This window comes from Cynara cardunculus (genome assembly GCF_001531365.2).
Source record: "Cynara cardunculus var. scolymus isolate 2C chromosome LG 11, CcrdV1, whole genome shotgun sequence".
Classification (NCBI taxonomy): domain Eukaryota; kingdom Viridiplantae; phylum Streptophyta; class Magnoliopsida; order Asterales; family Asteraceae; genus Cynara; species Cynara cardunculus.
In genome coordinates this window covers 11,614,376-11,626,683 of record NC_037538.1, presented here as the reverse complement: position 1 = coordinate 11,626,683, position 12,308 = coordinate 11,614,376, and the positions used below count along the sequence as shown (strand labels likewise).

The 12,308-nt window shown below is 35.9% G+C and overlaps 2 protein-coding genes across 8 annotated transcripts in view; both read left to right on the top strand.

Annotated features, from left to right (window-relative positions):
- The first annotated feature begins 603 nt into the window (after positions 1-603).
- Positions 604-3,527, top strand: LOC112521481 (DEAD-box ATP-dependent RNA helicase 47, mitochondrial). The gene is made up of 2 exons (XM_025130369.1): positions 604-691; positions 1,750-3,527. Exon 2 carries the CDS (start codon positions 1,806-1,808, stop codon positions 3,456-3,458), a length of 1,653 nt encoding a protein of 550 aa, XP_024986137.1. The 5' UTR covers positions 604-691; positions 1,750-1,805; the 3' UTR covers positions 3,459-3,527.
- A 3,746-nt stretch (positions 3,528-7,273) lies between these two features.
- Positions 7,274-12,308, top strand: part of LOC112521562 — a 7,228-nt gene continuing 2,193 nt past the window's right edge. For 4 of the 7 annotated variants that reach the window (XM_025130486.1, XM_025130485.1, XM_025130489.1 and 1 more), the window contains exons 1-9: positions 7,274-7,423; positions 7,565-7,636; positions 7,922-7,979; positions 8,096-8,223; positions 8,661-8,800; positions 8,914-8,982; positions 9,608-9,746; positions 10,003-10,196; positions 10,817-10,922. In XM_025130486.1, the coding sequence (XP_024986254.1) occupies positions 7,306-7,423; positions 7,565-7,636; positions 7,922-7,979; positions 8,096-8,223; positions 8,661-8,800; positions 8,914-8,982; positions 9,608-9,746; positions 10,003-10,196; positions 10,817-10,903 (1,005 nt within the window). In that variant the 5' untranslated portion in view covers positions 7,274-7,305 and the 3' untranslated portion in view covers positions 10,904-10,922. The remainder of the gene's footprint in view (positions 7,424-7,564; positions 7,637-7,921; positions 7,980-8,095; positions 8,224-8,660; positions 8,801-8,913; positions 8,983-9,607; positions 9,747-10,002; positions 10,197-10,816; positions 10,923-12,308) is intronic. The other 3 variants (XM_025130491.1, XM_025130492.1, XM_025130493.1) reach the window with 1 other exon arrangement.

Here is a 12,308-nt window from a genome sequence, read left to right as displayed (position 1 = left end):
TATGTATTTTGGCAGCGGTTCGGTCCAAATAGCTCAAAAAATGTTCAAACAACGGATCGGACCAAACAGTTTGACTAATATTTAGGTCGCTTAAACCGTCAAAAATGATCTGGTTTGACATGGTTCGACTGATTTTAGGGATCCAATGGTCTTTTAAACACCCATTATAGAGAGAATCCATAAAACATTTGCTCTTTCGTAAATAATCATTTTTGGAGATTTCTTTAAATTCAAGGACTTTCACCTTATCTTTCATATTTTCTTAAATTTAGAGAAGAATTTAAAAAAATCTGTTAGACCAAAACAAAATCTTCATTTGAAAAATCTGTTGGAGATGCTCTGATTGATAAAAAAAAAATATGTCGAAGATGTTCTGATTAATAAAAAAGAAAAGAGATTCTCTCATAGATAAAAAAGGTTTCCATTTATAAAGTAGAATATAAAATGGGTGAGTGTGTAAAATGATAACACAAAAAGAGTTTAGGGTTTAAGTTGGAGAATACATTAAACTTCAGGGTTCCTGATTAAAATAACTACAAATATCCCTTCTCATGATAGAACTATGTTTAGCTTCTCTTCCGCCATCTCGCTCTGTCTCGCCGCCGGCCGTTTACCAGAATATTTGTATTCCCGTTGGTTGTTTACCCAACTTCCATTCATTCTCCGTCACCGGAATATCTCCTGAATACAGGTACGCTTACACCCTTTCATTGCTAAACGCTAAACCCCTTGATGTGGTCTCAAAAAGAACATTTTCCTTTAAGAATTCGATATAAATTATCATTTATGTTCGTTGTAATTTCTTTGATGAGTATTGTATATAAACCTCCGATAACAAATTTAATTGGGTTACAAGTTTCAAATATTGATATGATTTATTGAATCCACTGGTACGATTTCTTCATCTCTAGTTCTCCTCCTTCATCCCTTTTACGATTCCTCCACTGCTCCCTCCTGTTAAGTTTTCTGCTTGCTGCTGTATCATGTGACGATTTCGGGAAATGAAGATAGGACCGTGGGAGATGTAATTTTTTTTTTATCCATTGGGACATGATTTTTTTATCCACTGTTCTGTCACTTGAGTGTGCCTTCTTTTTCCTTGAATGCACTGCTCCTATGATTTTTCCTATTGATTATCAAAATTATATATATTTATATATAAGTTATAATAAATATGTTTGATAGGTTTACGAATGTATATTATATGAACATTATTGGTTTATTTTATTTATGTACACAAGGTGTTTGTTGAAATGTATGTGAGAAATATAGGTTGTTTTTTGTTTGCATTTGGGTTTCTTGTAATTCTTTAGTGACATAGTATTACAATCAAGTAGTAGTTTAATGATTTATTGTGATTATTGGTTAATTAATTTCAGTTATTCATTTCTTGGTGGTTGTTCATTTTGTTCAAGCCTCGGATTAGATCATGGCTCTTTGTTTGTTGTAGAAGGTGTTTGATGAGATGGCTAAAAGAAATGTGTTTGCACATATAGTGTTTAATATAGACTATGGTGAAATAGTCGTTTCTAATATTCCAACTGTTAATTCAACAGACCAACTGAATAACTATTTATCTTAAATCGTACGGACAACTTGATTAATATAAACAGCTTAATCCATACATGACTTCCAAATTGCTTAATCCATAAGGCTATATGGTCTGAATCTTTCCCTTTGCTGAATATGTTGCATTTATATGTGCTTGTGAGCTTTGTTATCTTACGTATAAGTATTGTTCACTTCTAGGTTTGGCTACTATGAATGGATATTGAAGTCAAGATCTTGAAGAACCTCTAGGAAATATGGCAGGTTTAGTAGCAACCCGATTTCTTTTTCTTGTTGGCGATGCTCTATCTGTGAAAAAGCTCCCGAAGATTTCTAAAGCTGCTTCATTTCACAAAAGTGCCTGTATATTGAGCCAATTTGGTAGTTCAAATGGTCCGTTAACTCTAAAAAGCCTCGGATTCAAGAATGGGATCGAAACAGTACCCAAGTTTGAGAAAGATAAGGTTAGAAATAAGGTTTCTACCCTTCAAGGTGAAGTCGAACAAGTTAAAAGCAAGCGAGTTATAGTCAAAGTCAAAGCCGTTGCTATGGGAAACCCTCTTGTAATCGAGTCGGCCCCTTTTTCTGCAAAATCGTTTTCAGAACTTGGTCTTCCTCCATTGTTGGTTGAAGCACTAGAGAGAGAAGGCTTTAATGTTCCGACGGATGTTCAGTCAGCTGCCATCCCCACGATCCTTAACAATCATGATGTCGTGATTCAGTCGTACACGGGGTCTGGAAAGACATTGGCATATGTTCTTCCAATACTCTCAGAAGTGGGCCCACTCAAGGTTTCGCCTGATGACGCTAAAAAGAAACCCGATATAGAAGCAGTGATCGTGGCGCCTTCAAGAGAGCTTGGTATGCAGATTGTGAGAGAGATCGAGAAGTTATTGGGACCTGAAAACAAAAAATTTGTACAACAACTTGTCGGTGGTGCAAACAGGTCGAGACAGGAGGAAGCTCTAAGGAAAAACAAGCCGGTTATCGTTGTGGGAACACCTGGGAGGATCGCGGAGATCAGTTCCGCTGGAAAGCTTCACACCCATGGCTGCCGTTTTCTAGTTCTTGATGAAATCGATCAGCTCCTATCGTTCAATTTCCGAGAAGATATGCATCGAATAGTCGAACACGTGGGGAAAAAAGCCGATTCTGGCCCAGCAAAGTACACAGAAAGCACGATTAAGAGACGGGTTGAAAGACAAACGATCATGGTGTCTGCAACCGTGCCCTTTGCAGTGATCCGAGCCGCTAGGAGCTGGGGTCGCGATCCAATTCTTGCACAAGCCAAAAAGGTTTCGCCTCTCGAATCCGTTCCCCGCCCGGCTGGACCCATCAATTTAGCCACCGGACCCAACTCTGGTTCGGATCTGCAGCAGAGCAACGCGGTCTCTGATAGCCTACCACCATCCTTGAACCACTACTTCTGTATTTCAAGGCTGCAACACAAAGTGGACACCTTGAGAAGATGCGTTCATGCCCTTGATGCAAAAACCGTTATCGTTTTCATGAATCACACCCGTCAACTAAAAGACGCGGTTTTCAAGCTACAAGCCCGTGGATTGAATGCCGAAGAACTCCATGGAGATCTTGGGAAGCTAACAAGATCTACAATCTTGAAGAAATTCAAGAAAGGGGAAATAAGGGTATTGGTTACAAACGAGCTATCTGCTAGAGGTTTAGATGTATCAGATTGCGATCTTGTGGTTAATGTAGACTTGCCGACTGATTCGGTTCATTATGCGCATCGGGCTGGAAGAACCGGTCGACTCGGGAGAAAGGGTTCGGTGGTCACCATTTGTGAAGAATCCGAAGTTTTTGTGATCAGAAAGCTTCAGAAGCAACTTGGGGTTTCCATCCAGTCTTGTGAGTTTGCTGAGGGTAAACTTGTTATCGAGGAAAAAAAGTAGAGCCTTTTGTTTTAAACGATTCGTTGCAGCGAGTAAACACAAGTACTAAAAGTAGCCTTTTTACTATGGGTAAAAATCAGTCTTCTAAACGCTTGCTGCACCAGGCACCGTGACGCTTCATGGCTCGAGAGTTGTGTCTGACACCGGCACACATGGCCTAATGCGCGGTTTAATTTTGTAACGTGATGTTAATTTCTTTTTATTTTTATTTTCAATGTCTCGTTAGTTTTTAATATATAATTTAATTTAAAATGTTTATACATAATGGACTCAATGAGTGAGGATGGGGTGGGTGGTAGTTGTGCAACGACAATAGTGGTATGGTGGTTGGTAGGGTGGGAGGGTGTGACGACGACAATCATGACATGGTAGTAAGTGATGGATTGGATTGGATTGGATTGGGGTGGAGGTTGTAATGACGACAATAGTGGTGTTATGGGTGAGAGCGTGACAATGACGGTAGTAGCATGGTTGTGTTTGAGTGGGCGACAATGTTGGTTAAATTACACGCAAAGGGGTGGAATTCAATTCCTTTAGTTATGCCAATGAATGATGAATTCATCAATTTGTGGAATTCAAATGAATTCATCCATTTTAATATGTGAAACCAAACAAATGAATTGGAATTTGGTTAACGGTATTGATCATATTTCAATTTTCTTTAATTCCTTTAAATTGTTTAAATTCTGCAAATCAAACGCCCCTTAATTTCTACAAATTGGGACAAGTGAAAATATTTTATTTTGTGTATATGATGTGTTAGTGTGTGTTGAAGATTCTAATATCACCTTCAAATATGTGCCAATAAGTTATATTATATCGTGTGGAACTGAACATTGACATGTTATAAAAACATTTTTACAGTTCTCATGACAAACCTTAATATGATTATGTTTGTTTTTTTTCTTACATCCTCATAAAAAGAGGTTGTTATCATGTTATACTAGTTTTGGTTACTATTTAGCGTAATTAGTGCAACAAACGTATAATTATTCGTTTTTCATTGCAAAGGTTTTGTAACTATTGACTGTGTGAAACTGTGGATGTTACAATGTCACATTAAAATCAATCAATATTACATAGGTCAAACTATGTTTATAATATAATATATATGTATATATATATATGAAATGGGAAGAATTAGATGTTTTTACACTAATTTTATATTAAAAATTAATACTGTTACACTAAATAATAATCAAAACAAATTTTGCTAAATTTAGATGCATCTTGTTCTCTAATATAATTGATGATGCAAAGCCTCAAATAGAGTATGATTAAATTAATTAATGTAGTAAAAAATAAGGGGTTATTTGTTTACCTCTTAATAGTTCTTTTAAGAGACAACCTCTGAATCGTTAAAAGGTGAATCTTGTTTGGCAAAAAGAAAGTCTGTCTCTTAATGATTTTAAAACCATCTGAATGATTTTGTATCATGGATCTCCCTTAATAATTAAGAGCCCTAATTTCATTGTACACAATTACCAAACAATTATATTTCATTTCGCACTATATCATGAGAGGCTTTTAATCATTCTGCACCAAACCATTCAGCAATTGCCAAACAGCTCCTAGACTTAAGAAAATAAACCTAAAACAACATTGGAAATAAAGTAAAATTAATTATCACATCTTTATTAGAATATTATATGAAATTAAACCTTTTAAAGAAGATTTAGGGGTCGTATATCAAAGTATTTATCAGATCACTTACTTTATTGGATGAATAAGGTAAACACCGAAAATCTTATCTAGTAAGAGCAATGACAAGGGTCAAGAGTCTTACCGGTAGGTGAGAGAGACGGCTCTTACCCGATCAACGTTTATCAAGTAGATTGTTGTATACGACACCGCTTGATAGACTTGAATCTTACTTGGTAAGGTAAATGAGAGTGCTAACTTTTTACCGGTAAGGGCTTAATGGATAAGTATGTGGATCACTGGATCTTAAAATAGTTAAATTAGTTTATTTATTTGTGAAAAGTCAATATGTACCCCGTAAGATTGTGAAATAAAATGAGATGATTTCATTATGTTTAGTTTATCTGAAGGCTTGTATCGGATAAGTTGAAGAATAATTCCTTATCTAAATCTAATGATTAAGATAATTTTTAAGGGCCATTTATCAAATGTTTACCCGAGTAAGTGTTTATCAAGTAACACTACCTCACTGCATGAATATGGTAAATGCCAAGAATCTTACCCGGTAAGAACGAGACAAAGACCATGAGACTTACCCGGTAAGTGAGGACGATGGCTCTTACCACGGTAAGCGCTTACCGGGTAAATTGTTGTATACAATGTCGTTTTTGTGAACTAAAATCTTACATGATAAGTAAATAATAGTGTTAAATTTTACTCGTAAGCACTTATCGGGTAAGTGTTTGGTAAACGACCCCTAAATGTTGCTATATTGATTAGGATGTGAAGCTCTGATTATTTGTTTAGTAAATAAATATCACATGCTATGAACATCTAAATTGTATATGTAAAAGAGTTAGATTTTTGTGAGAAATGTCATTTTTACGAGAAATGTGAGAACTGTAACTTTCATACTTCATATAATATATATGAATGTACCTTTATACTCTGTGAAGGTGTGTAAAGGTGACTGTATTCATAAAAAACTAATGAAATTACACATTCAGACTCCGTAACCTCTATCGCTTTCACAAAATAAAACGCAACATTTACACAATATAAAGATATCTTTATCACTTCTAATGTTTGTCGTTATAAAAAATATTTTTTCTCATATGAACCAAAGTAATAGATATAATCTATTTAAATCATTACAAATTTGGTCCATGTGGTATGTGATTTTCGTTTCGTTTTGATTCTTATAGTTTTTTATTCCGATTTTGAAATTGTTATATGCATTTTTGCTCGATTTTAGTGTAACCAACCTAATACTTATGTGATGTGTATGAGTTAAGTTGAGTTGTTTAAAAGCATTCCACCGACCATGTACAACTTTAATGGTGATGGTTTGATGATGATAGGATGCAAAAAAGAAAAAAAGAAGTTAAAAGAGATGTAAACTCATTGCCACACTACGACTTTAAGGGAAAAGACAATATTGCCCTCGTGATGCTATTCAAAAACAACGGTGTGCAGAATTTGCATGGTCAAGAATCCGAACTCGAATTGAAAATAATGTATTTATACAAAAACCGAATGTATCGAAATATGAAAATCCGGAAACCAATTTTTGGAGGAAAATTTGGGTTCGGGTTGGGTTTGATTTTTGACCACCCAATCCGTCTGAAAACCAATATATATATATATTTTAAATGGTATATAAATATATTTATTTATAAAACCATCTTTTGAAAATTCTAAAAACCCTAGTTGGTCATGCTCTTTTCTAATTTTCTAACAATTTGCCAATCCTCGAAATCGATTGAAAATTCATCATTAAAATCAATTAGATATAGTTTCCATTATAATTAAACCCGAACCCACCGACCTTAAGTCGGAACCCGATCAACCCGAACCCAAAACAATTTAAACTCCGAAACCCAAACCAAACATTAAGGCTTGATTTTCATATCCAAAAAATCTGATGGTTTTTTCCCCACCCGTATATCAAAATGACATATTTGAAGTGGAAAAAAAATGTAAGGACTAAAATCAAGAAAAATATAAACCAAAGGGACCAAATCTTAAAAATTTCGGGGTAAGGTAAAGGAGGAAGGTGGACGTTTGGAAGGATTAAAGGGTGATAATTAGGCGCCAATTCTAATTTTTCCGGTCCACTCAATTTCATACCTGCAATCTGCTTCTTTCCCCGTCCGTTCCATTCATATGCAAACAATTGATTCACACACATACACGCACAAACAATATGCATTTTCATGCTCACACTTTCACCTGTTCTACCTCTTATCCCACCAAATATTACCTTACCAAGGCCGCTGTTTTCAAAACCCTAGCTTCTGCCAAGAAACCCCTCTATGACTATGGTATGTGCGAAAATTCTAAATTTTGGTGAAATTCGATCGCATTTCAGTCTTCTTTCGGCAAACCAGACACCCATTTGCATTTCCAATCTCCTGAACTGTTTAAATTGATTATTGGCTTTATTCATTTGCTGTATATCACAGGCACCGGAGTTTCTTTCCGGCATACCGGCTCCCGAGGGTTTCCTTTGGGTTTGAAGCAAATGAATCGTCGAGGTAATTTTCTTATATAATCACTTAATTTGTATGTCCGATTAGCAACTTTTCGAATTCAAAAATCCCCATGTTTCTATTTTTTTTTTACTTTCTGAATATTGTTCAATTGTTAAGTATTTACAACAAAATTCATTTCAATTTTCTTAAACGGCCAGCGAACCAGATTGTTGATTGGTTCATGTCATATGCTGTGGTTGATTTATATGTGATAAGCATTTGATAATCCATATTGATATTGGTTGCAATGCTATTGAATATGAGATTTTGCTTTTGTTTAAAATCCAGGTCTAATGAACTCAGCTTCAGAGGGACAAAGCACAAGCAACAGTGCTGAGAAAAAAAGGTTTTTGATAGTCCTCGTGCTTTTGTTTCCTTGCCTCATGTTGCTTTTTTTGGATATAAACTCAGGTTATATTGTTTATGTTCTTCAACTATGTATTTTGCTTCTTTTTGTCACAGAGAAGTTGTAGAACACATATGTTTGCTTAAAGCAAAGGTGGATTTATCTGATGAGGATGAAAAGGACATGCTGGATTTTCTCTATACCTGCCAATATCAAATGCGTGGCATCCTCGCAATCTCGTTAGGTGAACTTTCTTACGGTTGAGTTGCATTTTATGTACTTCATAACAAATTGATATTGAAACAAGAAAATTGAATATATTCCCATGCACCATAATTTAAACGCATGCTTTTAATTATTTACTTATATCACTTTGGTAGTTTATTCCTAGTTCAGAAAGCAATATGTGATTCCATGCATGTGCTTCAACAAAAGTTCATGCCTAAATCTTGATGATCATTTAGTATGTCATATGGTCATTTCCATGTCATGAGCACATAGCTACTCAACTCCTCGTGGGTAGAGGCCATGTCTGCTTACATCTTAACCCCCCCTTCCCCCCACACACAAAGACCCTACCTCCGGGTGGGACATTTTGGGCTCGTTTGTTTGGTTTGGTTTTCATGTCATGGGGACATGTTGTGTGGTATTCATGAGATTTGTCCTTGCTTTTTCCTGTAGGTCGTATCTCGTATCAAAATCTTGAAAGTTATACCCATGCTGTCTTCATGCGTTTTCAGAAGCGGGAAGACCTTGCAAAGTTCTATGAGAACCCGTTCTACTTGGGAGTCTTAAAGGACCATGTAACGCCTTACTGTCATGTACGCCCTGACATGTAAACACCATACTCTCAGTATCTTTGTTTTCTGTTTTTATTATTCTTACTCATTTGACTTCTAAGCTTAATTTGTAATATACTTTATTGTATCTACAGGAATTCACTTATGTTGATTATGAATCTGAAGTAGAAGATGATATTCTTCCCATCTTTCGGAAAGGAGAGGTTAGAACTGGTGCCTAACACTTAGCTCACCTTTTGCAGGGTCAAATCCGGTAGTTTTCAAATGCAAAATTGGTATAATGTCTTTTGGTTTTTGTACAAAGTTAATGCCAACAATTGTCTAGTGGTATTAAGTTCGATCTAGGTACAAACTATTGCCAGAATTAATTTTTTATTATATTTGTTTTGACCTCAGATGTCAAACAATACCCTTCTCCCAATGGAGGGAGTACTAAAAGATGTCATATGACTTCTGTTCTGAAGCCTTCTGCTGATGTCTCTTAGGCATCCCATCTGATTAAATGAGTTACTACCATCGTACTCGACTGTTTATTACAAGCAAAATATCGATCTTGAAAGATTTAGACTTTGCAAAAATCAGCATTTTTGTCAAAGGGAGCCAAGTACGATGATTTCTTTTTGCAGTTTGTCCAAAATCTCATTCTTGCAATCTGTAGAGTTCTTTTGTCATATTTGCAAGAACAATGTTTTGTTGCCACAGAAAGTCAAGTATGATTGGTTCAAAAAGGCAATTATACACCTTGTTATAATCTAATCCACGTAACTGTGTACCACATTCATGGAGTTTAGATCAATAATCAAAGAGCTTAATTATTTCTGCTGGCAGGAGTTTAACTTTGGTGTTGAATTCCTACTTCTTATCGCATTTAAAGAGAGCTCGTTGGAGGAGGCGGCAGATGATGCACTGACATCTTTCACAAAGTTGCTGATGGAATTTCCGTCACTAATTGTCCAGGCTACCAAAGGTATTGTCAACGTATTTTTGCTATCTTAGGCACTAAGTCAACACTACAACTTCTAAAGCTCAAAATTTGTATGGATCATTGGCACATCTTACTATATTACTAATGTAATTATCAAGATTTGCTATATATCAAAGAATTTGTTTTATTTTACTGTTGAAAAGTAGTAATTCTGTCCTCAATAGGCAAAGTCTTGCTTCTTTTCTTGCAGCATCGAAATAAATCAGTAGCAACTCAGTTTAGTTATTTCCATTTTCAGGGTTAAATTTCAATCCTGGCAGCAAAGACTACACTCATGCTGTAGTAATACGATTTCGATCATGTGAGCCACTTTTTCAGCTCTATGACTCGCAAACTATTTACTTTTGCTTCTTTTCACAACTGACCACTCGTTCTTGGTCTTCCATAGCCGATGCCTATGACATTTTCATGGGCAGTTCAGAATACAAAGAGGTAATGAGCTATTCTTTATAATATTTGAAATCTATCCTTTTGATGGTATACTTGCTAGGGAAAAGTTCAAATGAGAACCATAAATATTTTGAGAACCAGGTAACAGACTATATCATGTATTATTCATAATGAATAACCCTAAATAATCATGAATATCATGCATTCATGATATGGTGCATTTTCATTATTCATGGTATCATGCATTTTTATCATGAATATCATGTATTTTCATTATTAATAATAACAAATCATCATGAATATCCATCATGACATTCATCATAAATAAAACATGAATAGTTGGTTCCAAGGTTCTTAAAATGTTTACGTTCTCATTTGAACCTCCCCCTACTTATGTAATACGGACATACACACACACTTGCCTGAATATGAGTTTCTTATCTTCTTCGGCTGCTCTGGTCCATGTGGAACCATACGGCCAAAGAAAGGTCAGTCTAGCCGTTCCCCACTGGTCTGCAGAGTGAACTCCTTTCTTTTGAGGGTCAAAGTATAGGCAAGATTCTAACGTTTAGGATATAGTTTGCGAAAAGCTTGAACATTATGATGAACATAAAGTTCAGTAATTTATCTTATTTCATTTGTTTGTGTTATAATATGAGCAGATTTGGAGGTCTAAATTTCAGCCTATCACCGAGAAGAAACTGTCCATTAGCTTTTCTGTAGATCCTGTTGGAAATGAGTTGATGTAGCAAGCTTTGCTCATTTTAGGTTTGTTCCCTGTTCCATTTTAAAAAAAGGCTGATTTTTTATTTTTGATGTTCAAATATACTGCATAAGGTTCTCAATTAGTTAACCTAGTTTGATTTTGGTTGCCAAACATATTATTTTTCTTAAAGTTGATATGAATGAGTTTAAAAGTAACATATTCAGAAGAAGAAAATTATTAGTTACATACTTATATTCTAGTAAACTTATCAATTACAATATTTTGTTTAACTATAATCAACTTATCTAACATAAAGTATCTATAACAGTTGAGATGTTTAATATTTTCTCCATCAAATTGTTCTTCGTACATTCACTTGTTTTTCATTGACAATTTCTATTTGTTAATTTGATTAAATTTAAATGAAAATGATGTAGTTGTGAGAATACAAGTATGTAATTGATGAACCATTTTGTTGGAATAACCAAACCAAATGAGCCCAGTAAATCCCACATTCCCACCCGAAGGTGGGTTCCTGCCCCGGGGGGATGATGTACACAAACATGACTTTTACCCCAAAAAATGAAATGACTGTTTTCTTGAAGACCCCCGACATATGAAAAGTGTGTGAAAGGGAGAAAGTTAGCCTAAAAAGTATAAGAAATATATAAAAAAGAGGACTTCGAAAAAGAACTTGAGACATGAAAGGTAGATACCATAACTTTTGGAAAGCTAGTTATGAGTAAGCAACAACATACAAACAGAAGCAAAGCAAGTACAAGAAAACATAGCCATATAAACTACACAGGCCTAACTTAGGGATCTAGCAACCTACCTGCCGGCTAACTAACCCTACCCACCCCCACCGCCACCCTCTACCTCTCTAGCTCTCTTCCTCCCGTCTACCTTCCTACCTATAGATCTTCACCCCCAGTTTGCTACCCTAGTTCTGTGCCTCCAAGTACTCCTTCGGAGGTCATATCTTTGCAAATGCCTAAAGTCGCCATGTCCAACCTCAATTGCTCATTCTAGATCCTCCTTGCCCCTTTGATTGCCACACTTTCTATCCTCCTCATCAGAGCCACCGTTTGTCTCCTACGAACGTGACCAAACAACCACAATTTTCCCTCTCAACTTACTATGATGGGTGCAACTCCCAACATTGTTCAGAAGACCTTGTTAGGTATCTTGTCAAACATGGTCCTTGCACAGGTCCATCTAAGCGTCCTCATTTCTGCAATTTCCAACTTCTTTTCATGGGCGTTCCTTGTTGCTCAACACCTTGATCTGTAAGACTAGTTGGTCTTATGGCTACCATGTAATAATTGTCTTTTAATTGTAAACATGACTTTTAGTCACACAACACCCCCTGGGAACCCTCAACTTTAGCCACCACGTCCTTATTCGATGTGTAATGTTATCCTCAACCCCCCCCCCCCCCCCCCCCC

What these genes read in the sequence shown, in the direction of transcription:
- LOC112521481 (XM_025130369.1), top strand. Translation starts at nt 1,806, where the DNA reads ATGGCAGGTTTAGTAGCAACCCGATTTCTTTTTCTTGTTGGCGATGCT.